General features: G+C 42.9%; 1 protein-coding gene across 1 annotated transcript in view; it reads right to left on the bottom strand.

Annotated features, from left to right (window-relative positions):
* Window positions 1-26,530, bottom strand: part of dnah5 (dynein, axonemal, heavy chain 5) — a gene marked incomplete at both ends in the record, with an annotated part of 153,136 nt that overhangs the window by 51,422 nt on the left and 75,184 nt on the right. Inside the window, 8 exon segments of the mRNA XM_080426081.1 lie at window positions 1,265-1,402; window positions 4,599-4,778; window positions 6,013-6,216; window positions 14,625-14,801; window positions 15,949-16,063; window positions 19,491-19,598; window positions 20,227-20,350; window positions 22,489-22,756. Of these exon segments, the coding sequence (XP_080282207.1) occupies window positions 1,265-1,402; window positions 4,599-4,778; window positions 6,013-6,216; window positions 14,625-14,801; window positions 15,949-16,063; window positions 19,491-19,598; window positions 20,227-20,350; window positions 22,489-22,756 (1,314 nt within the window).

Consider the following 26,530-nt stretch of genomic DNA (forward strand, 5'->3'; position numbering starts at 1 on the left):
TCTCATTTTTTTCATAGATGAATGCCATTCTTTGTCGTACAAGAGATCAAAAGCAGTGAAAATAGTCATTCGACAAGCTCACAACGATGCACTGTCGATCCGCTGTTTTAGCTATTTATAATATTATATTGAACCAATGAAAAGTATTAAAAGAACGTGAGACAAAATAACAACTACATTGGATCCATTGGAACACAGGGTCCTTTTCCACATTTCCTGAAAAGTAACAGTCTAGGACATACTGTACTATACAGTACAAGGTTTCTGCCCGACAGCGATGATATGTTATCCAGTCAACAGACCCACAAACATTTCCAAATATTTGAAGCCAATAGCAAATCTAGATCCTAGAAGGGAGTTTGCACCACGTGAGGCATTTAACTTGATGCCTTCAGCGTCTCACAGACAATCAGCATCAATGTCTGCTTCATCAATACATGTCTGGTGTAGGCTTTCGTGTAATTGAGGAGCTGATCAAAGTCATCTGATGACTAAGCCTCGAATGATGGTGAACAATAACATGGCTAGCCCCTGGAGATGAACAGCATTGTTTCTTAATCACAGAATTACGCCAGGAGGCTATTTTGACCGTGATCATACAGATGGTTTGATTTACTAATCAGAAAACATTGATGCACAACACACTGTTCTATTTACATGTTGTCGTTCATAGAACAGGGAGTACTGAAAGGTGAAAACATGCGCATACACACGTGCACATACACACGCACACGCACACGCACACGCACACACACACGCACACACACACACACACATTTTTGGAATATCCATGAGACCAGGTGGATAATCCTACCTGAAAGACAGTTTATCTGTGCTCAAGCAGAAGTGCTTTACACAATACACAAAATGTTCAGATAATCCCCAGGAACTGGGGCAGTAAAAAGTAAATAACACAATTATAATGTGCGTGCTTGTAATTCTAACTCAAATTGAGCATTGATTAAACATTGAACAGCACTGGTGTAAGAATAATAGTAGCAGTAGTAAAATAGGTTAAATAAATAAACAAAAATAAGTTTGTTTTCTTCTCATTCCAGAATTGGTAGCAGGTGTGTCATTCTTGAATGAAACTGGTCAGTGTTGTACTGAGAAGAGGCAGTTTGAAGAACTGTGCCCTGGTTAAAAATAATGGCTTTAAAGGACAGCGTTAAAGCTACCGATAAGTGCATTTTGAGTGTGAACACATGATTCAAATACCATTGCCATTTCTGACAGACGAAGTACATATATACTGGATGTTAACCTGTTTCTCCATCATGGCTTGCTCATACTCTGCTTGAACCACATCCAGCTCTGCCTGTTTGGCGTCCAGCTCAGCTTGGGCCGTCTGCAGGTCCAGATTGGCTAGAGCCAGGCGGTTCTGCTGCACAGCCAGGTTAGCCTGAGGGGAAGACAGACCGCAAAGGGAGAGCTTTGAGTTTCATCTCTTTATCCCACCGAAAGTGGATGATTAAATGAGTGAGTGAGAGAGAGAGAGAGAGATGAAATCAAGAGAGGATCAACTTCACAAGTGGTGAGAGATAGGCCTATCTTTGACAGGCTGATGAGATATTCTACGCTGTAAGGCTGGTCCTCCTATGGGTGTTTGTCAACTACTGGCAATCTGACTCTCCCATGCGTGAACAATTCTGTAATGAGTCTGAGGTAGCGAAGGAGGAAATTAAGAAAAATAATTGCGCTAGACCACTGGGAGATGGACTGCTGAGGTGAAGCGCAACACCTACCATCAGTTCCCAGTACTTACCTCACATCTTAGTTACCCAATTAAACAATATGCTACTCATACTCAAACAAACCCAAAGTACAAGTGCTCTACTGACTGAGCTACCTGGACACATATGAGATATCTTTCTTTCTTTTCCCTTTATTTAGTCAGGGAAGCCCATTGAGAGCAAGCTCTCTTTTTCAAGGACGCCCTGAAAAATAGTTGGGGGGGGGGGGGGCGACTAACAGCCTCTGAGAAAACTGTCATGGGAGGGAATGGTTTTGAGAAAAGAAAAGAGAAAAATGTATTTAGAGACGATGTGCGACAGGGAGGAATGGAGCAGGGGAGGGTATTCTGGGTCAAGCTGGGACTGTGAAGGAAGCATATTGGGAGGTTTAAACAGATTTAAAATGAGCAGCTTTGTGTGTGTGTCGGAAGAGACCTTAAGTATTCATAAAGTATTAAGTATGTGTTAGCTGAGAGGAGTCTCTCTCTCTCTCTCTCTCTCTCTCTCTCTCTCTCTCTCTCTCTCTCTCTCTCTCTCTCTCTCTCTCTCTCTCTCTCTCTCTCTCTCTCTCTCTCTCTCTCTCTCTCTCTCTCTCTCTCTCTCTCTCTCTCTCTCTCTCTCTCTTCTCCTCTTCTCCCCTCCCCCCCCTCCCCCCCTCCCTCCCTCCCTCCCCACCCCCCGGAGAAAATCGATGTGCCAGTTTGTGTTCCATGTTGAGGGAAAAGGTCAGAAGAGCGTCAGGGAGCTTTCCCAGAGAAACAGGAGAGCAGAGGAGAGAGAGCAACCCAAAATTAGCCAGGAACTGTATTTTGGTCTGCTCTTGTTTCCCAATGTCTTCGCCAGAAAAAGAAGACCTACAAGCTCGGAACACGTCGCAACGCGACACGTTGTGAGCTTGTAGATCTGCTATTTCTGGCGAATGTTCCCCCAGAATAGGTGGTTAGGGAGAAAAAGAGACGGAGGGGGGTTGACATGAAAAGGTCAAAAGAGAGAGGGGATAATGAAACATGGGAAGCAATTTGAAAAAATCTATAAATATGCAAATAAAACCCTGAAAAACACAAGAAAGAGAGGAAATGGAAATTATTTGAGCTTTGTTATGAAAGCACTTTTTCTTTTGAAACTGAACTAGCCAGTCCAACACACTGTATGTAATATCTTTCCTACGCTGACAAATCTTGAGTGTTACTTTAAGTCTGGGATTGTACAAAATTGGAACCAAATGGACCCGCAACGTGCATTTGGTTCCATTTGTCCAGTTTAACTCCCAGAGTTAAAATACACTGATGGATTTATCTTTACTGTGTACTAAGAATATGCGACAAAGCACACTAGACAAGCGGAACTCATGGTAAATTCATACAGGCATTGTTCAAGATAGCCTAAGCATATCACTACTCTGATGCTGCTATGCCAATCACAGCACCTCATTGCAATGTTCACAATCTGCACGCCTAATGCAGAGGGAAGCCTCACCGTTATTATAGCCTGTCTTGTGTTTTTTATTTTATTTTGAGGGACATTTCTTCTACCTGGAAAAGTTGCCGCTGTCAAAATGTGGTAATATGAATAAACTATTTCCCTGCTGCTTGGGGAATGTCTCCTCCCACCTCTGTGCTTCTATGACAAGTACCAGAGGTACTGTATGACTGATGGACAGCTAAGAGTGTACCAATAAATACTCTAGTGAACGCAGTGTGCCTCCAACACACTAAAGTTCTAGGTTAAATTAACACTGAGGAAGAACCAAGGCATTTTTTCCTGAGTGCAGTGTATGTTTTGAATAGTTTTCAATGTATTTCTGCTGTGCTGGAAACGCCAGCAGCATGACGAGGCTCGGAGGCATTTTAGGAGATCACCTTGCGTTTTCAGCCGGGGGGAAAAAAAACACGCTTGGTGGACACACCGCCTAAGAATCTAAAAGCCCAACTAGCAGCCCCTAGAGGCCATGCTGCTCTTTACCAACTGGAAATGTTGGTTGAAGGGAGGCACTATTAACGGAACAGCCATGGCTCACCCTGCAATCTGCCAGCCAGTTTATGAGATATCTTCTTTGCGAAGTTGACATTTTAGCCTAATGGTGGCGCTACTGCAAGGAGCAGTGCAGTACTGGGCGGTGATACACAAACACACGACGGCGGATGCCTGTACTGATTAAATCAGTACCTAGATTTTCCTAGTGCCTAGCTAGTTTCTCAACCTGTATTTGTACTCCTCGTGACTCACTCCTTTCTCCTGTTCTACAGTGACCTTCCTCACCTGCCTTGCCTGCCTGCCTGCCGTGCCTCTTGCTCCCATCGACCACTCCAAACCAACACCACCAACCTCCCCAATTCCTCCTTTGTTTAAATTAACACCCTTGGACTTTGACTTTGTGTTGTGTCTGCACTTGGGTCCGCCAGTTGAACTAATCGTGACAGTATGCAAATATGGGGCGGGTTTATCACCAGAGGCATTTTTTTAAGTTGCCCCTCGGAAATGCAGGTTCCTCACAGAGATTCCAGACTATCTACGCAGTGATATTAGTCTGGCCATGCCAGGCTAGTACCAAGGTACCTACCTACCTCAATTTATTGTTTACTGTCATATATTTGTGCGCATTGTTATTTTTGTTTTCCCATTTCAAAATATATAAAATTGAGCCGGCCAAAAGTGATTTGCATCTGGTCTAATTATTTACCCCTCTGGCTCCAGTAGACGAACCTAACTAGTCCAACTTCTAACCCTTCAATGTAATTAGGTAACTGTCCTACACTACCTTTACAGGTGTTACATACACTTCACGGCTCACTCTACCTTTAAGTCATTTTTAATGATTGGTACTTTATTACTTTTCCCCCCCTATGTAATAACAGCTCACTCTACCTTTAAGGGTAGCACCTCCTTGTTAATAGAGAAGAAGGAAGCCATAGCTTTGGTCCAGGAGGCCAGTCCGGCCACGTTGCCACAGACCCGCTTGGCCGTCTCTGCGTTGTAGTCTGGCATGTCAAAGTAGGGCATCAGCAGCTCCACCACCTCCTCGTTAATGGTGTCTTTGGGGAATTGCTGTGAGGTTGGAGAGAGAGAGGGAGTGAAGGGTACAAAAAGAGGGAGGGATGGAGAGGCCGGGGATGGTGAGATAGACAGATGGGAGAGAGAAAATGAGAGAGGGGTGGTTGAAATAAATCAGTGCTTCTCTAAATGACTTATATCCACCACACCTGCTATCTAGAATACGAGAGAGAGAGAGAGAGAGAGAGAGAGAGAGAGAGAGAGAGAGAGAGAGAGAGAGAGAGAGAGAGAGAGAGAGAGAGAGAGAGAGAGAGAGAAAATAAGATAAGACGGTAAAGGAGCAGTAAAGGGGTCAGAAGTGAGAGACTGGAGGAGATAGACAGGTGACTGAAATCCTGACGCAAGAGGAGATAATGGATGAGGGAGAGGAGCCGTGGGGAAGGAGACAGGGAGATAACAATGGAGCCACAGTAGAATCCTCAGTGTTCAAAATGGACACTGAAGACTTTGCTGTGTAGTGGTGGTGGTAGATTAGAGAGAGAGAGAGAGAGAGAGAGAATGGAAAGCTTGAGAGACAGAGAGAAGAGACAGGCAGTGGTAGACATGATGAAAAGGAAGGAAAGATGTGCCGAACATTGGAGACTTGACCCCTGGAGAAATAATCAAAAGTATTTTTTTTAAATGTATGTTGTATGTACAGTATGTAGCGGAGTATAGTGTAGTTTGGAGTATAATCGTTATACTCCAAACTGGAGAACTCACAGCTATCTTCAGTTGTATTATTAACATTAAAACACTTAAAATATGCTAAGGCTTGTGACAAGCTGCATAAGATTACATAATTTTAACCCAAGAACAGTTTTGCCAAGACCACCAAGGACCTTCTGGGCAGCCATCATAATTACTGCCTTGAAGCCTTTTTCTTCATTTTGTATTATTTAGATTGGCCTATATTTAACACACACATCTAACCACTTGAACCCTATGCACTTTAATGACCGGAGCTCCCCAGGGGTCTAAACTAAGCTCGCTCCTTATTTTATTTTATTTTTTGTCCCAAAAATTGCCTATCTACAAGCTCATTTGTGAGCTTGTAGATCTGCAAGTTTTTGCCCCAGAATAGGGATGCTGGGGTTCAAGGGGTTAAGAACGCCCTTAGGGTAAACAGGAAGCAGCTGTGAGCGGTTCTGAGCCTGAGGGAGTCTTGCCAGAGGGGCTCTGCTGTAGCTCTCATGTCTTTCCATTTCCACTGCATTTACTCCCAATTTAATATTTCATGTCGGTGTACCTGCAGACTTCCCAGGAAGTTTCCACCAGTCATGAGTTTGAGGGACTCCTGCCAGGAAGGCGTGGTGCAGCCCTTCTCCGGGTCCATCTTCACCGGGTTCAGCCTCCTCTGGAAGAGCAGCAGCACGCAGTCCATGATCCGCATGATGAGGTGGGGCGGACGGCCCAGCGTGCGCACCGTGGCGATGTCCGACGGCTTGATGGTCTGGAGGGTAGTGGAATAGTAAATGAAAAACCTTTTCATGTCAAGGACCCCTAAATCAATATATATTTGGAAGCAGAACCCTATCACAAAATATTTTGTGCCAGGGACCACAGACAAGATTTGTGTTGTTAAAATGTCAAGATGTTTCGAAAATAGCAGATCTACAAGCTCAAAGTGGGGTCCCCGGAGTGCTAACATATTTCACAAGATCCCAAGACACATTAAAGGGATATTTCACTTTCAAAAAAACTTTTGGTCATTTTATCATCTACTCAGGCCTTTGTGAGCCCCCCAGACAGTTTTTAAGTTGCTCGATTCAGTATTTCTACATTTGATATTCATTTTATCAGACACGCCCCCTTCCTATACAAACCCATTGTAACTTCAAACTCCATTTTAACCATGTTAGAATCATCGAAAACACCCGTCCTTGGTTCTGCTGACTCACCCTGCCCTCCTAATGCGTGAGGGGGCCGTGTTTTTCCGATTATTTTTTTCATTTATTTTATATCATTTTGTTATTGTATTTTATTTTTTTAATTTTCCAAAAAATATATAAAAAATAAATGAAAAAAGTAATTGAAAAAACACGGCCCCCTCGCGTATTAGGAGGGCAGGGTGAGTCACCAGAACCAAGGACGGGTGTTTTTGATGAATCTAACATGTTTAAAATGGAGTTTGAAGTTACAATGGGTTTGTATAGGAAGGGGGTGTGTCTGATAAAATGATTATCAAATGTCTAAATACTGAATCAAGCAACTTAAAAACTGTCTGGGGGGGCTCACAAAGGCCTGAGTAGACAATAAAATGACCAAAAGTTTTTTTGAAAGTGAAATATCCCTTTAAGTATAAAATAGGAGCAAACTGGTTAAATAGGGATTTGGGCATCATCCAAACCAGTTGAGCTACAATAATACTCGGTTTTCCTCCTGAAAAGAAGTTGCATTTTAATAATAATACACAAGAGGCTGTGGTGTATCGTGGCTACAACAGGGCAACGTGTGGCACAACATGTGGAGTGCTTTAAATGTCTGTTTAAACTCCTGATATACCACTGCCTTCAGTGCCTTCTCTGTAGTATTGCTCTTAAAACAACGTTACTAGCGATTAGCAACAAGATTCACCGACATTTCTAATTCTAACCAAAACGCCTCATGCATAGTGTAGCAGTAGAATATTATCATATCACACAATGGATAACTTCAATGTGTTACGGTTACGGATAGATATGGTTTTGTCATGACTTCCCAGTCAAGGTTACAGTGAAGAGCATTCTGGCTAACATGATTAAGAGACTAGTTTTGTGTTAAATGAACCGCTCTATTTTACAATATTTACACTGAATAGGTGGCTGCAGTGCTAATGCAGGATATATCTAAGAGAGTCTCCTGCAGTAGATGAGTTTGCACAGGATAAGGACCCCCTGGGGACACACTGACAGTATGACTGAGAGTCCAATGGGAAAAGTGCTGGAAGGACAAGAAGATTTACATAGGAAGAGACAAAGAGATGAGGTAAAACAGAAGCGATGACATTACATTACAGTCATTTAGCAGACGCTTTTATCCAAAGCGACTTACAATAAGTGCATTCAACATAGGTAGGGAACGAAACTACTAATCACCAGAAGTCTTAAGTGCATTCTCTTCTAAAACAAGCAACTAAGTTACTAAGAGTACACGTAGAGCTGAGGTAAAAGTGCAATATATCAGCTACCTACTTTCTTTTTTTTTTTTTATGATTCAATGTTTATTCGTTTTTTGTTATACACAGAAATTAGAATATAAACAAAAGGAGTGTTAAACATCAGAAGCATACATACGAATAGACAACAAAAGCAACAAAAGCAATACAATACAATACAATACAATAAATCAAATTAAGAAGAACAAAACAAAACAAAACAAAAAACAACAATGCCAAGTGATCCTGGGTATTTCCTTTACATACCTTATATTCAATGAGGTAAAAGGGGGAAAAAAGAATAATCGTATGTTGCGCTACCACCACATCTCAAGTCTTGTTAGCAATGTACATTATATATCCTCCCCACTTACGGATGTATTTATCCAATCTGTCAGACCTCCTATAGGTTATCTGCTCATAAGCAGCAACTTTGCCAATCTCTACAAACCATTCTTGGAATGAAGGACTCCCAGCATCCTTCCAACCCCTCATCAGAACCTGTCTACCGATCATGATAGCAGTCAGGATGAAACCCACATAATCACAGTGGGCAACCTGCTTTGGGTCACCCAGTATGTAAAGCCTGGGGCAGAAGGGAAAATCAACCTTTGTCATTTCTAAGATACAGTTATGTATTTGCTTCCAAAACCTCTCAATTACGGGACAGTCCCAAAGAGCGTGAACTAGGGTGCCCACCGATGATGGGTCCTTGCACTTCCAACACTCAGCTGTGTCCTTAAGACCAAGTCTGTGCAACCGTGAGGGTGTCCAATAGAAGCGGTTGTGAATTTTAAATTGAATCAACCTGATTCTGATATCTGTAGACATTTTTGTTGAATTTTTGCAGATTCCATCCCACTCCTCCACTTCGATATCTAGGTTCAAGTCCTTCTCCCATAGTGTTTTCAACACATTAGGTACCTTGGTATTTTCCATAAATATCTTAGAATAGTAAAATGAGGCCTCGTGCCCTGTACCAAACACCATGGTGGTGCCCTTCAACAGTTCAGAATATTGAGGCAGAGTTCTAGGTGAACCAAATACTCCACATAATAAGTGTCTCAGTTGCAAATATTGCCAAAATGTAGATCTGGGTAGGTCAAATTCTGTAACTAGATCATCAAATGATTTAAGAGAATCTTCTTTGTATAAGTCACCCAATGTAAGAATCCCTTTATTAACCCATTCCTTCCATAAAAATGGAGTTTTGTTAATGTGTAATTTAGGATTCCGCCAAATGCTCGATTCTGAGTTAAGGTATGGGTTTGTATTGAAAATTTGACATATTTTTTTCCATGTGTCTTGTAAATGGGAAATGACAGGGTGCGCTTGAGCTCGGGGAGACTTTTTTGTGGATAAACAGGTAAGAGGTGGAAGAGGGGAAAGAGCCAATTGTTCAATCTGATACCAGGGCGGTGCTCTCTCAGGAGGGAGAGCCCAATGAGCCAGGTGTCTTGTGCTAAAGGCGTAGTGATAGAACAATAATTTGGGAAGTCCCAGCCCCCCTCTTTCCACTGGGAGTTGAAGTTTGTCTAATCGCATCCGAGCACGTTTCCCATTCCATAAGAACTTTGTACAGATTCTATCAAACTGCTTGAAGTACTTCCTAGGGATGTTGACAGGGAGAGACTGGAGAAGATAATTTAACTTAGGCACACAGTTCATCTTTAACACATTAACTTTGCCCCACAAGGATAAAAACAGTGTAGACCACCTATCAGTATCCAAGGAAATCTTCCTTAATAGAGGATCAAAGTTTCTCTCCACTATCTCGTTCATTTTACTGGGAAAGAGAATGCCTAAATACTTTAGCCCCTCTCGAGGCCATTGAAATGACCCCTCCTGAAATAAAGATCTAGGGCAATAGGAAGTCAACGCCAGAGCCTCCGACTTCGCCCAGTTCACTTTATAGCCCGATAGTTTTGAGAAAGAGTCAATCGTTTTAAGTATTGCTGGGATAGAAGTGGCAGGCTCCGACACTGTCAGCAAAATATCGTCCGCGTACAACATAGTCTTGTGTTCATAATCCCCAATCCTAACCCCCGTAAAACTAGTATTTTGGCGTAAAGCTGCCGCTAACGGCTCTAGCGCGAGACAGAAGAGGGCTGGAGAAAGCCCGGAACCCTGGCGTGTCCCTCTACCCAGTGTGAAGTATGAGGAGATGATCCCATTCGTCTGTACCGCAGCCTCAGGTTTATCATACAAGACCTCTAGCCATCTAATAAAATTTGGACCGAATCCAAATGTCTTAAGTGTATGAAACATGTATCTCCACTCCACTCGGTCGAACGCTTTTTCCGCGTCAAGCGACAACGCGGCGACCGGGGAGTTCTCATTACGGACCTCCCACATAATATCCAGGAAACGTCTTATATTGTCAGAGGAGGATCTTTTACGAATGAAGCCCACCTGGTCAGGGTGAATGAGATGTGTGATTATTTTATCTATCCTGTTGGCCATGATCTTAGAGAGAATCTTGCAGTCTGTCGAGATCAAACTAATTGGACGATAGCTCTTACAATTACATGGGTCTTTGTCCTTTTTGAGAATAAGTGTAATAATGGCTTGTGATAATGAGGGTGGCAAAGTGCCTACTCTAAAAGATTCTGTGAACATCTTCTGCATGAGGGGCATTAGATCTGTTGCATAACATTTAAAAAATTCAGCAGTGAAGCCGTCCTGACCAGGGGACTTGCCTGATGGCATCTTTCTAATCACATCGTATATCTCCTCCTCTGTGATAGGGCCTTCAAGGGAGTCTTTTTGTTTTTTGTTCAACTTAGGAAGGTTTAAGTCATCTAGAAATGTAATCATCTCCTCATCTCCCGCTGTGCACTGTGAAGTATATAAATCAATATAAAACTCTTTAAACACCTTATTAATATCCTTAGGGTTCGTCACAGGCCCCTCTGGAGAGTGCACCGCTGTGATGCTTGAGTAGCTACCTACTTTCTTAAACAGATGAGACAAATAGGAAAATCAAATGAGCAAGAGCTAAAGCAAATAAGTGTATCGAATAAATAAAACAATAAAACAAGAGCTCGTACAACTAGTTAACAACAAGTAGGCAAGACGAAGAGGAAGGGTAGTGTTTCCTGAAGAGTCTGCGGCGAAAGATGGGCAGTGACTCTGCTGTACTGACATCAGTGGGGAGTTCATTCCACCACTGTGGGGCCAGAACAGAAAAAGCCTTGACGTGTAGATCGGCAAGAAGGACCACTGAGCGACGAGGCAACCAGTCGCCCCGAGGCGGCAGACCGAAGTGGTCGGGCAGGGGTGTAAGCATCGACCATAGCCCGGAGGTAAGAAGGAGCTGTTCCTTTCACTGCCCTATGGGCTAGCACCAGGGTTTTAAACTGGATGCGAGCCTCTATGGGGAGCCAGTGTAGAGAACGGAGAAGGATAGTTGTGTGGAGAACTTGGGGCGGTTGAACACCAGACGAGCCGCAGCTTTCTGAACAAGCTCCAGAGGTCTGATGGCAGACGCCGGGGCACCAGCAAGGAGGGAATTGCAGTAGTCCAGGCGGGAGATGACAAGAGCCTGGATGAGCACCTGCGCTGCCTTCTCCGTGAGGAAGGGGCGAATCCTCCTGATGTTGTAGAGGAGGAATCTGCAGGACCGCGTCACTGATGCGATGTTTGCCGAGAACGACAGTTGGTCGTCCAGGGTCACACCCAGATTCCTCGCAGTCCGAGTCACCACAGCATTATCAATGGTGATGGCCATGTCTCGGTGCGGGCAGTCCTTCCCCGGGAGGAACATCAGCTCGGTCTTGTCCAGGTTGAGCTTCAGGTGGTGCGTCGACATCCACTCCGAGATGTCAGCCAGACAAGCAGCAATTCGTGCCTCCACTTGTGTGTCAGAGGTGGGGAATGACAGGATCAACTGGGTGTCATCGGCATAGCAGTGGTAGGAAAAGTCATGGGAGTGGATAACAGCATCAAGAGATGTAGTGTAGAAAATTGCAAGCAGGACCATAATTTGAGCAAAGAAAGTAGATCAAAAATACAATAAAAATCTGTTTGCAAATTGACTAGTAGGGTCAGAAAGCGAAATTTGGGACAAGTACGAGCCTACGGGGGTGGGGGGCCGATGGTTGGGGGCTTCTGTGTTGATTCAAAAGAGCAAGAGTTGAAACAAATGAGGGTATTGGAAGGAGAGACTCACAGAGAAAGACAAAGGGTGACCTAGAGGGACTGATTACAGACAAAATCATGAAGCGAGAGTGTAAGACGACCGTACCATTGAGATTCATTTGGTTGCCTTGCCCCCTCTCTTTTCTTCTCTAGTTCTCAATCTACTCCAGTGGAACATGAAACTCCCACCAGAGGCTCTTCCAGCAGAATATGCTACTCATCTCATCTTCTTTCCCTTTGTTTCGTTTGGGTTCCTCACTTCCTCACCTTTCTTCTCCTCTCGGATTCTACCTAATATTGAGACTTGCGAGCCAGTGTTGCAAACCGAAAATAGACGATCTACAAGCTCACAAACGTGTCATTCTTCTTTCTCTCTTTCTTTACACATCTCTGTCTGTTTATATAGCCTACAGTACTTTCTGGGAAGTAATAAAACGGATGTCACTTCAACTCATATCTATAAGCCATCATACCATTTTGACTTACTGTGATCAGATGTGTCAGTGTGGCTTGAATGCATACAGATTTATGGAAAATTGCTATGTGGCCTTCTCTGGTGAGGTGCAAAACACTTTTAGATAGATATAGATATTTGTTCTCTCGATTTGAAACTAGACAGATTTATGTGAGAAAGAGACGCTGGAAGTTATGACACCGACTGTAGGATTTCAATCTGAATGCATTGTTTTATGTATATAATATGAAGTTAGATACGAACAGCAGCAAAAGCACACTCCCACCAGGAGGTCTTTAATCAGTGATCTATTATTCCACCACACCTGCTCATAGACTATAATTGCACCTCCAGCAACAGTGCACACATATCTACTCTCTCCCTTGTCCCTTGTCTGTCTGTCTGTCTGGAAGTGCTTTAGGCAACATCATGCTGACTTCACACATCCACACAGCAAGCTACAAGGCCTTCCAGCAGTGTTCCTGATATAACACACAGATCAGAGTGAGAGTGTGTGAGAAAGATATATGAGTGAAGACACGAGGGAACGAGGGAAAATAATCAAGTCAGGAAGAAAAAGACCACTATTACTGCATCAAAAGTAATCAACACATTGGTCAAACATTGGCCAAATTGTCAAATAATATAAGAAAGCGGCAACAATATTTATCTATGGAACCGAGCCAAACAAAATGCAATGCCTCAACTCCTACAAATCCACGTGCTTGTCAGGGTGGGGGGTCCTCAGTTCAAATATTATTCTCTTCGGGCGGGTCACAGCCCCGGTTGAGGTTGAGAACCACCGCTCTAGGACACGGCCAACAGCCTCCTGCAGCGCTGATTTGGTAGCTCCAAGTTTCTTGCTGATTCGACTGATACAGTGAATATACCTGACTGTAAGACAAACTGCTTACCCACAACTCTCTGGTTTGTATGCAGCAACGGGCTACTCAGCAGGTTATTGCCACACAATCTTCCATTAGACTCTAAAATGTATATATCGGCTCATTTCATTCACTTTTATAAGGGAGCGTGTGCGGTTCACCACACATCAGCATTCAGTGTATTTTTAGATGGTGCAGACAGGTGGGAATAGTGATGAGACAAACATGCAGCACAGCACTAATCAGAAGGAAGCCAGCTGAATGGATATATTCTGCATAGAGCCACCAGGTAGGACCCAGGGGCGGAGGGGGGCAATTGGAAAGGAGACAAGAATGAAAGAAAAGGTTGACTATAGTGTGACAGCCTCACGACTCACACAAAATTGAGAAAGTTAGAGGGATAGTTCATCCCCAAAATGACATTTTTTCTGTCTTTTATTCACCCCATGGAGACTTGAATTCATGGATATTTTTTAGTTTTTGTCGCATTCATAAGCCAATTTGATGACCAGGAGCGGTTCCAGTAGAAGACACAAAGAGTCTCCTTTGTGTCTCCTACCGGAACCGCTGCCTACAGGTCCGCTGGTCATGAAAATGATTGGCTTAGGAATGCGGGAAAAAAACAAAAAATAGCCATGAATTCAAGTCTCCATTTTTTTTTAGGTGAACTATCCCTTTAAGAAAGATGTTCAGGCGAGTTCCCATTAAAGGTAACATTAATTTTAACTTTTTTTTGTATAGATGTTTTTGGGGGGGTTTCATGACCTCAATTACACCCAAAAAACCTGAACTTTGAACATTCAGTGGATTTTCTGTGGTCTGGGGTTTTCTGAATAATTAGGCTGAAAAGTAATCTGAGATTGGCCCTTGGAGAGTGAAGTCACAGGCCATTAATCCCGCCCACACCCCTCCTCGCCCCTCCCCTCCCCTATCCTTTCCTTGGGGGGGGGGGGGGGGCGGAGCAGAGGTGATGATTGACAGGCAAAATCCCTCAACAGCGACACCCGCAGGCAAAGATTTATTTTTTCATTGCCGTTGAAAAGGCTTTAGAAATGTGAGAAAAACACCTGCCATGGCTCACTAGAGTGGAATTTTCAGTTAAAACTTTTTATACACGTTTGAACCATGACAAAGACTTTTAATGTGTTGTAAAACTGAACGTCATGAAACCTTTAAGACAGATTCAGAAGTTACATTCCTTCGGGTGCTTTCTAGAAGCTTATAATCCCCACCACCACCACCCTTACCTGCAGTGCATTCTCTGCTTCAAGAAGCGCAGGCCTGGCAGCTTCTAGTTTCTCCTCAGCTATGGCCTTATCGGCTGAGATGCTGTCTACGATGGTCTGGGCCTTGTCCTTCACCTTCTGGACCTCCACCTTCACTCGCTCCGCTGCCTGGGCTTTTACGGTGACCTCCTTCAGCACCTGGGACACAGGACAGACACCAACACAATGCAATCTCAATCAAACGTGAATAGCATTCGATAACATCGCATGCCTGTCACGTGGGACACTAGATTGGATCATTTTAGTGAACCCTAGCATCCATATTATGGGCATGTCATATTAGGTGAACATTCATTGAAAATAGGAAATAATATGGTCTAAATCAGTGGTTTTCAAAAGGTGGGTCTGGGGAAATCCAGGGGTCCTTTTTTAAGTGGTTCCAGTGGGAAATGAGGGGTAGTTTATACTTTCATTATAATTCATTCAATTTCAATTCACAAGAAATAATGGCTATTATTCTAACTATATGTTTCAATATCAACCACTATGACTCTATGTACAATTGAGATTTAGACAATTTAATGTAATTTAAAACAAAATATCTTTTCACATCACGGTCCCTATAGGACATATTTGAAAAGAGGTTCCATGTGGTCTAAATCAGCAAATATAATTGTGGGGGGTCGGGTGAGATGAAAAGCCTTGAAATCCCCTGGTTTATAACTAACTATGTTTTACATAACCTTGCTACATAATATGTAATATGCATGAGCACTTTACAGAACACGTGTGCTTAAAACATGCACACACGCGGATGACATTATTTCACATAATCCAGACTTCATGAGGAGAAAACCATGTAAGGCACTGGACCTGCTCATCGGGAGCAGTTTAGGGGTTAAGTGTCTTGCTCAAGGACATTTTGGCTCATGGCTGGAGCAATACTGCAGGAGCTGCCAGTGTTCATTTGGTTGATTAGTAATACTTCATGATTGAGAGTTATTAACCTATTAAGTCCGGGAACGCATCTGTGTCATTTTAAGATTTCTTTGCCTATTCAAAAATAGCAGATCTACAAGCTCATAGCGCGGCTATGAGCTTGTAGATCTGCTATTTTTGAAAAATCGTGAAAATACATATAATTTTGGGGATCCTTGACATGAAAAAGTTTGAGAACCACTGGTATTATAGCAACATACGTTTTTCAGAAAACTGTTAGGAGACATTTGTAGATGCGCTCCCGGATTGAAAAGGTTAACTTATTTTTTAGCACACACAGTCATATGCACACGTTGTATTATGCAGATGTTGTTCATATGTTCATACTCTTGTTCCCCAGACCTACCATGTCAGCCTTTTCATTGGCAACCTGTAGCTCCTTCTCCTTGATCTCCAGCTCTTTACTGAGTAGCGCTACTGACTCTGATGCCTCCTTCAGCTTCTGGAGACCTGTGTTCATCCTGGATGAATGGAATTCATTAATTAAATCAACAGTTGTTACAGTACATGATTCAATGCGACGTAACGTAGACAAGTAGGAAATCCTTCAGACTTATGGTTTCACCGCTGTCCTGAACGTTCCAATCTGGCCAATCTGGAGCCTCACATGGAGGCCAGTCTGAAGCTGTGTGGAACTCCACCGTTGAGCAAGACTGACAATCGTATTGATTGTAGGGCCATTCACACCAAGCACGATAACCATAACTACAATTATGTGAGCGGCCTCCACACTGATGAACAATAACGTTCTGTAAACAGTGGCACCAAACATGCCCTGCGCAGTCCAGCTGTGTCAGAGCCCACACGGAGGCGGAGAGACACAGAGACACAGAGATCTCTGTCGTGCAGAAAGACGCATGCAATAGGATATTATGGATAATATGACTCTGAGTATTAATTATAAGGAGGTGAGATAGTTGTAGCCTACCTGAGGTAATGCCAGCTAGCCTACCAGCTAGCATAGCTATTCATAATCATCTCCTCAGTTTCTATCATTCATAAAATGTCTCTGAAAGTGATCCAAACAATATTGGCTACTATCATTGTCGTTATAGTTGTGGTATGGACTCCACTCCACAGTAGGATTTTAACAGCAACATATTTATAGTTATCGTTATAATTTAGTTATCATGCTTGGTGTTAACAGTGCTTAAGTTGGTACTTGGGGGCCAATCTGGAGCCATATGGAACTCCATATTTGGGCAAGACTGCTGTCATATTGGTAACGTCAATACTTGGACGCCAGTCTGGAGCCATATGGAACTCCATAATTGGGAAACCAACATTCTCTCTCTTACATATGAGATTCACTGTGTGCCCCTTTCTAGTTATTGTTTTAAATTAGCAAGTTGTGCAAACTGCTGACAAGGGGTTTCACATGTCTCCTGGCGACAAATCATTTATAAATTATATCCTCTGAGGCCTCTCTCCTATGCAGAGAGTTGGATGTTACACTGGCCAACACCCAGTGGCGGAACAACTCAAAGCCGGGCCGGGAGGCACAGCACAGTGATCAGGCCCCCCCTGCGCATGCACGCATTCGCGCGAGCGCAACATTTTGCTGGTTTTGGGCGGATTCGGTCACTTTTTGGGGGGCTTTTTGTCACTTTATTTCGGTTTTAGGGTTAGGGTAGGGTTAGGTTAGGGTTATGTTGTTTAATTCTTATTTTTGCCTGATTTTACCGATTTATTATCTGACGGCACGGGCCCGCGAGGGTCGCGGGCCGGTAGGCGGCCGCCTCCCTGGCCTCCCCGGACGCTCCGCCACTGCCAACACCTCTGCCCCGAGATGAAGTAAGTTCCGTGCCATCATACCAGCTGGCAATACTTGCTAATTGCTATTGCATAAAGTAAACAAAGCAAACTGAATAATGGGTTTTTCTATTGAGCGCTCCTTCCAATTTCTACAGCTTTCTTTTGTTTAAAAACAGCTGAAACACTTGGCCTCTATCACCTTCTGGGATGTCGGCAGCCAAGGGTGCCCGCCATGTTTTGGAAATAGCTATAGTCGTGTGTGTCCATGGAAACTGAACGTGGCCAATGAACACAGGCACTAAAATAGTCTGTACTTTTCTGAGAATACATCACTGCATACCTCAACGATGTTCATAACATACGAAAATAAGATGTGAAAATATGTATTGCCAGCCATTTGGTGCACAGAACACTTGCTCACTGTGAGTCACAAGGAGACGATTTTGAATCCGATTCCCCTAATGTCTCCCCTCTCTCTGCCTTCGGTTTGCTGTCTCTCTCTCTAAACTTTTTTTTTTCTCTGAATTTTTATCCCACGATTTTGTAACCCATATTTTTTCACCCAGTACCAATTGCCTACGTAATCCTGGGCGCTACTCTCCCTCTGCCAGCCTAGGGAGAGCCCAGAGCTGAAGCTCATGCCTGCTTCAATGCATGAGGAGCTAGCAGGCCGCTTCTTATCACCTGACAGGGGGGAGTTTCCCCAGTTGGACGTAGCGCGTGGAAGGAACACGTTATTCCAACCAGTTCCTTTCCCCTCCATCAGGCGCCCCGGCTGACCAGGGGGAGGCAGTATAGAGACCAGGATTACTGCATGTTTTGTGATAGGAGACACGGGGAGAACATGCAAACTCCACACAGAAAGGCCCTTTCGCCAACCCCACCTAGGGTATGGGCACTGATGACGCGGAGGAGAGAACACGCCCCCAGCGCCCACAATCGAACCCAGGACCTTCTAGCTGTGAGGCGACAGCGCTACCGTGCCCCCTAAATAATAATAATCTTGATCAATCTAAACAAGTTTTCATTGTAATGAATTTGAACGAAGAGGTTAAGTTACAGTACTTTGATGTCTTTCTGTCTGTGTGACGTAGAGATCTGCGTAGCATACTGCTCTGCCTCTGACACATCCCTGACCTTCTCTTCACCATGATCTACGTTTCATGACTGCCCAAAAAAATAAATAAATGGAAAGCTTGGTGGAGAATTGATATGGGAGGAGTTAACCACATAGTAAGGTGGATATTAATTTCCCAAAGCCATTTCCCCAAGTCTATCGTATATCTAGATATCATAAGATAACTTAGATGATAACTTGTGAAAATTGCTATTTCATAACTGAAGCTTCCTGACACACATGCACGCACGCATCCTGGCCCAGGGAGAGCTGGCGTGATCATCCTTCACTGACAGGAGTCGATAACTATTGACTAAGCTTAGTTCAGGCTGTGTCTGCTTTCTTTAACACGGGTTAGCATATTTGGCCAGTGTTATTTTTTAAAGACCTCTGAGAATAGGAGTGGGGCTGCAGCAGATGGGCTGACAGTGGCATGTTAATGTTTTTGGCCATCACCAACACACCATGGTGACAACTGACCCCTCATGATCTGCAGAGGGTATCACTACTGGTGCCGCAGCTGCCTACGATTTAGCTTAAAACAGGCCAGAAGGACAATTAATTACCATTTGCTTTCTCTCCAAACATGTTGCACTATGCCAGGCTTAAATCGCTGAGTGTTTGCCTGAGTTTTCTTGAAGCACAGCAAATCTTTCACTAATGTCATCAGGTTTGGAAGGGGAAAAAACAGACTAAACCTACACACTACAATCTGGAGTATTATCGAATGGGTCCATTTTCACACTGAGTTAACCACTTCCACCCTGGCATCCCTATTTTGAGCAGGTCAGTATAGGCAAAAAAATCTAAAATATAAACAAATAGCAGCTCTACAAGATGTGATGCATTGTAAGCTTGTAGGTCGGCTATTTTCAACAAATCTGGCATAGGTTTTAAGTGGTTTAAGTTAAATTAACATATGGATTTTAGTCTGTAGGGAAAGAGGGATAAGTTAAAGGACAAGAAAACTATAAATCTATGTATGAGTAGTGATGTACTTATCACAGTGTATTTACCTGTTGGCCAGAGTCTGTACTTCAGATCTCTTCTCCTTATAGATGGCCTTGTAGCCTTGGATGAAGGACAGGTAGGACTTGGGTGTGACGTGAGTTGGGCGACGGTATCTGAAAATCAAAACAGATTACAATCATTTCATTTTCATTTCTGTCCAAACAGGGAAATCATCTGCCCTAGATCATCAAAAGAGGGAAACTATTTCAACGTTTCACTTACCCCAAGAGTTCTGATACATTAAGTGATGTATGTAGGAGCACATGACATACAGTATACAGTATGATATACGTTATGTGACTATATACAGGTATGAGCCCCTTCAATCTCAGTGGTTCCCAATTTGGGTATGTCCAGCAGTAGTGAAGCAAATACAGTATGTGGTACTTATACATTGATTACATACTGTATGCAGTTATAACTGGACTCTTCCATGCTCACATATTCCTTGCCTAAAATGGTGATAACAATACACACAGCTTCTGTTTTGTGGTGGACATTTGTCATTATGGGCAAAAATTCTCAAGAATAGCCTTATATACATAATTTGCTCTGCTGTACGCCGGCTTTTGCGTGATAGAAATAGCTGAACAAGATCACGACACGTCGTGAGCTTATAGATAAGCTATAGATTGACTAGATCTGCACAACGTCGGCTTACAACAAAGTTTAAATCAGGCTTTAAGCGGTTTTAAATGTCAGACATAAACTGTAGAAGATATACTGTTCTCATTGTGGTACCTCTGGAAGTAGTCGACACATTTCTCAGCGACACCGTCCTGAAAGGAGCCCATGCACTGGACCACCTCCCCTTTCACCTGGGAGGAACAGTCAATGTCATAGATAGACAGAAAGTGCTCCGAAACTGGAGAGGAGAGTAGGAATAAGTGGGGGACGGGGGTTAGGGGATGAGAGGAGGACATTGGAAAGAAAGAGGAAAAGGAGAAAATAAAGGCGACAGAAAAGAGATTGGCAATTTAGAATATAAATGAACCAGCGCTTACAGTATACTGCCAATCTCTTACTCTTCAAATTATAATTGAAACTTGATTGTTTTCGAAGCGTGGTTGATTGAGTGATTATGAGGAGCATTATGGATGATTTTGTTTTCCGTGTCTACAACGTCAACTGCTACGCAACCTCTGATTAAATTAACCGCATATGGAATGAATATTCCGAGGAAGATTTTTTTATATATTTTTAAATATACTGTATATTGACAATGTCCTAAAATTCATATGTTTGCAAATTAAGAACATGCAGAGATGTTTATAGTTTATTGGAACCATGATGAACTAATCTAGCAACCATAGCCATTATGATTTGATAGACCAATACAGAGCAGCCTGGGGAATAAACACCCATCAAGGACACAATGTCAGACTTCATGCACTCCCTTCATCACGCAATTAACTACTGCTTCAGGACGTACTTGGAAAATGATGGTTTTTGACTCGCTAGTGGCTTGGCTGAAAAGCCTGACTTATACTTAATTGTGCATGGGTGCTGTGCACCAATAATAACCGCTTTACAAGCTCACAACGCATCGCAGCGCCCTGCATGGTGAATTTGTAGATTAGCCGAACATCCAAACACAATATCTCTAGGCTGAGTTGTCATGGAATTGGCTGTGCTCATTCATGCTTCACCCTAACCCTTTGAGTGACCCCAAGGCCTTTCCTCTAGCGCCACCCCTCAGGTCAAAATGTCAACTCTGATCTCATAATCTAATAGGCAGCCTCTGTAGCAGCCTTCTTCAGTCATTGTACAATAATGTGCCCCCACGGCACACCCAATTCTGCCACCAATAATATACAGTACATGCATATAATATTATTTTAATTGTATTTATTTCCATTTTTAACTCAACTAGTGAGATCATGGAGCTCTAAGGATGGTAGTAGGATTTATATGGCTGAAATCTGACACCACATTTAGATTTTGGACAATGATCAGTGGTGTAAAGTAACTAAGCACATTTACTCAAGTACTGTACTTAAGTACAATTTTGAAGTACTTTTACTTTAATGGAGTATTTCCAATGTTTAATACTTTTACTTCTACTCCACTTACATCTCAGAGGCAAATATTGTACTTTTACTCCACTACAATTATTTGAAAACCTTAGTTACAAGTTACTTTGCAGATATAAATTATTACATTATGAAACATACATTAACCACTTCAGCCCTATTTTATACCCAGGCTATTTGAAAATAGCCAATCTACAAGCTCACAACACGTCGCATCGCGATGCGTTGTGAGCTTGTAGATCTGCTATTTTCAAACATTTTAGTACTTTTACTTTTGGTACTTTAACACATTGAATGCCAAAAACGGTCCGGACCGTTTTTGAGGGTCCAAACGAGAAGTGCCGAAAACGGTCCGGACCGTTTTTGACCCAATTCTATTTTTATACATGTGGGCCACGTGGGGCGCTAAAACGAAACTTTGACATCACCCAAGCAGTTTCTGAGAAGAAGAGGCTGGATGTGGCTCCATGTCAAAAATCCTTCCGGTCGGCGTTTTCAATGTTATCTCCTTGATTAAAAGCTTAATATCTCCATTTCTTTTTAATGTGGTGGAAACGAGCCGTTTTCGATCGGCGATCACGCTGCAATGGAGGGTCGCGTTGGAAATATTATTGTTCCAGGCGTTAGTCGGGACCCTCCGCCGTCTCGCACGCACGCTTTGTTTACATGCATTTCCGCGTCGGGGCTTCTCACAGCACGAAATGTATAACGCAAGTGGATGGAAGAAATGCTGGCACTCAACGTATAATATTTTAATAAACCTCTGGCACCCAATGTGTTAAGTACATTTTGATACCAATACTTTTGTACTTTCACCCAAGTAAATTTTTAATTTCGGTCTTTTACTTGTAACAGAGTACTTCTACATTGCAGTAATGATACTTTTACTTAAGTAAAACATTTAGAGTACTTTTTCCACCACTGTCAACTACCACTGTGGGAACACAACCTACTACATGAGTACACACACCTGCTATTAGAGCGTCTTTGGGCCAGCGGCTGAACCAATCCATGGTGCAACCTGATATCAGCGCTGGGAACTTTAACGCCCGGTTCCGGAATTTCTCCCCGACGGGTGAGAAGCACAGGACGACGTGTAGGTGCTGCCGGACGCGCGACATGAAGAACTCGTACAGGTTCTCATTGGTCGGCGGTCGCCTTGGAAACTCGCGCTTCATGGGCGAGATCAGATCGCTGAGGATTTCGTCGATCTCATCACGAGCAAACAAGTTGGACACCTTGATGGAAGACACACACACACACACACACACACAAACAAACAATTGTATACATGTAGTGTATATGCATACAGTTTTGTATGTTTAACTAATCCAGGACCTTAAAGGATGCTGATGTTTCCCACATGACCTTTACAGTAAGTGATCCATGTGCTGACATTTGCACACACACACACACACACACACACACACACACACACACACACACACACACACACACACACACACACACACACACACACACACACACACACACACACACACACACACACACGATAGAAATTGTGCTTTACCAATGTAAAAATCTGATTGATTTCTTATACAATGTACATATAGTATAAATGGGTCAAACAAGAGTGGAAAAACCCTATAAGATCTTTGTCAAAAACTAGCTCAATTTAAGCAATTCTATTTAACATTCTGAAGATTGAGAATACTGAACCCGCATACAGTAATTCCCGAGGGTTCTGTCTCCAAGTCTTTTTCTAAGAAAACAGTTTGGTTATAGCCAATTTGGACCTTAATTGGCTCTGGGAATCTGCAAGTAAAGCATTTCCCACCCGGAGAGTTTAAAATATTAATATGTACTTTAGGCATAAAGACAATTAGTGCCAGAAAGACAAACGGAGCCATGGTATTTGAAAACCCACGCTGGAAACAACATCTGTTGCTGTGTTATGCAGCAGCATTATATTCAACATTATAGAATCATCTCTATTTTTGAAATTGTGGCACATAATTATAGGCCTGTCACGATTAATACATAATCGCCTAATCGCAATTATTTGAGATAATCACAATAATGTTTTGCATAATCGCCATAATCATTCCCATGTTAAAAACATTCATATATTTTCAAACATTTTCAAAAATAGTGGAAATAGCAGATCTACAAGCTCAAAACGCGTTGCAATGAGCTTGTAGATCGTCTATTTACACTAATAATCTTTTTTCGAAAGTATAAAGTTATTAAATATATCTGTTATTTGTCATATCTACCCTGTGCAACCTTTGTTTACGAAGCCTAAAGGCCTAAAATACATTTTATTCATAATATGCAATTATTTGAGCGACAATTAATCGTCAAGCAAAATGTCATAATGGTGACAGCCCTACACATCATTCAAAATGGAAAATGCAACCGCTTCCGCTCGCAGTGGTTACGTAAACCCAGTAATAATGCTATATGGTCTTGCTGATTCCCTATGGGTCTCATCACTACCGTATCTCCTCCATACCTCCCTCTCTTTCACCACCTATCTCTCCTTCCCCTTTCTACAAACCCACGTCTGTATCTCACCAGTTTATTCCTGAACATTTTCCACAAATGTCCCGAAATCTATCAAATTCAACACGGGGGATTGCTGTGTTGCATCACGTAACCTTTGAACATCTTAATTAGCATCGGGAAAGCATTATATATAATGTTTTATTAAATATGCAGTCTTGTGTATGTTTGACCATTTGAAATGTAGGTAGAGTTTAACTAATAGAACCTTAGTTAAACGTTCTTGATCAATCATAACAACAACAAAAAATGCCAGTCTGATTCATTAGATTAGTACACATTGTGGATGAATCACAACGAAACTTAAACTCAACTTTGGCTGTTGATGCAGTCCCAGTATCAATGTCAAAGCTCAGACAACAGAATGAGGGGATGAACATCCTCAATTCAACAAAGTCAGTGGACTAATGTTTTATAGAGGAGGCCTGCCATAATGCAATTATAGAATTGGGAAATATGATCCACTCTTCCAAAACCTCCAGACACATCCGTCATTCGTACCATCTTCATGTGTTTCTAGGTCCTTCTATGTCCTTCCCCACGCTATTAAAACCTCCCTATATATCTTCTCCACCCTACAGTAATGTCATTCAACATCTCTCTATTCTCTTCTCCATTCATCACCTCACTGGTGCTGCCCTTATAGCCTCTCGCATGACAGCGGCCCTCAGAGAACTACAGTACCATGGTGGGAGAGAGAGGGGGTGCACTAGATTGTGTAGCTCCAACGTTGACCTCATAATAGGCGTTGATGAATCACGCGTGCTACATGAACCACATGATCGTGTTTGTGTCGTGATCATGTGGCAACCGTCTCTTTCAATGGGTCTGGTGCGTTAGAAGCAGCATACATACAGCACACATTATAGTGTGCATCCTCACTTATAACAGTGCTCCCTTCCTCTATCTCCGCTCTCTCACAGGCACGCACACACGCACACAACCCCAAATCAAACAGTCTTGCAAAGACTCTCTCTCGCACACGCACGCACGCACGCACTCACGCACGCACGCACGCACGCACGCACGCACGCACGCACGCACGCACGCACGCACGCACGCACGCACGCACGCACGCACGCACGCACGCACGCACACCCGCACACCCGCACACCCACACCCCTCACCTCACCTGAACACAAACAAAAGCCCTGACAAAAACACCAGTCTCTCCTGGCAACCACATCCTACACCCCAACCCCCACGGACAGAGCAGCTGGTGTCGGAATTGTTATCTGGAGGTGGAGGGAAAGTGTGGTGGAGGTGAAATGAGAAGGTGAGGGAGAAGAGAAAGAAGACAGAGACAAAGACAAGGGAGAAATAAAGAAATGGAGGAGGAGGAGGATGAGAGGAAAGGAATAAGGGATAGATGGATGTAATTAAGAGCCCAAATGATCAATTGCCGATGCCTGGTTTCGGAGAGTCCTAGACCACTGATTACCCATGTTTTGACACCAGAACAAAAAAAGCAGCAAGTAAATTCCAATCAATTAAAAAAAAAAAAAAACTTTGATTCTAAGACAAGCTCAACGCATATTTTGCACAGATATGAATACAGGTGTACCTTGAGATTTTGACTTCAATACCGGTGTGCCTTGGGCACAAAATGTTTGCTAGATGTTGCTGTGTTCCACAGAGATAAGGAAAGACTGATTATCGGCTTACTTTTAGCAACGTGGAGGAGTCTGCTAAAGTAGAAAATAAATGTGACTTAGAGAAGGAACACATTGACGAGAGGAAGAGCAAAGCAGCAAGTGGAAGGCAGAAAGAGTGGTAAAAGATGAAGAAGATGATGGCAGGGGAAGGGAAGGAGATACTGTAGATAAAACCTTGGGGGACAGAGCCCCCACCCTGTGGAACTCTCTCCCAATGGAGATTCGCCATGCTCCAACACTGGACTCTTTTAAGGCTGCCTTGAAAAGACACCTATTCTCTCAGGCTTATGACAAATAGTTGTTTGTTGTTTTGTTTGGTTGTTTGTTTGTTGGTTGTTCATTGTTTTTGATGTAAAGTGTCCTTGGGTTCAAGAAAGATGCTATATAAATTCAAGCTATTATTATTTCATTATTATTGCTTCAGAGCACCTCTGAACAAAAAGAAAACTCTTTCATTCTTTCACTCTGCCTCAAACTCTTTGAGGCAGGAAACACAGCGTGAACGCTCCACCACTTATTATAAAACAGCATGTTGATCATTCAAAATAGTGTTGACGCATTTATAAAGACTGTTGAGATGAAATTCAAGAGCGAAAACACACAATGAGAGGTGAGTGTTAAGTTGTGTTTGTCTCATGCTCTGTAGCTGTGACTTCAGAATGGTCTGAACAATCAAGAGAGTGATAACACTGCCTGTGCACGCTGTGCGTACAACCATTCCCTGGCACCGGAGCACACGTTTTCACCCATTAAGACCTGAGGTCAACACTGTCGCTGTCGCCATGAGAAACAGAACAATACGATTACACAAACAGTGAAAATCAGCAATTA

Source organism: Gymnoscopelus braueri, assembly GCF_963280865.1.
Source record: "Gymnoscopelus braueri genome assembly, chromosome: 4".
Lineage (NCBI taxonomy): Eukaryota > Metazoa > Chordata > Actinopteri > Myctophiformes > Myctophidae > Gymnoscopelus > Gymnoscopelus braueri.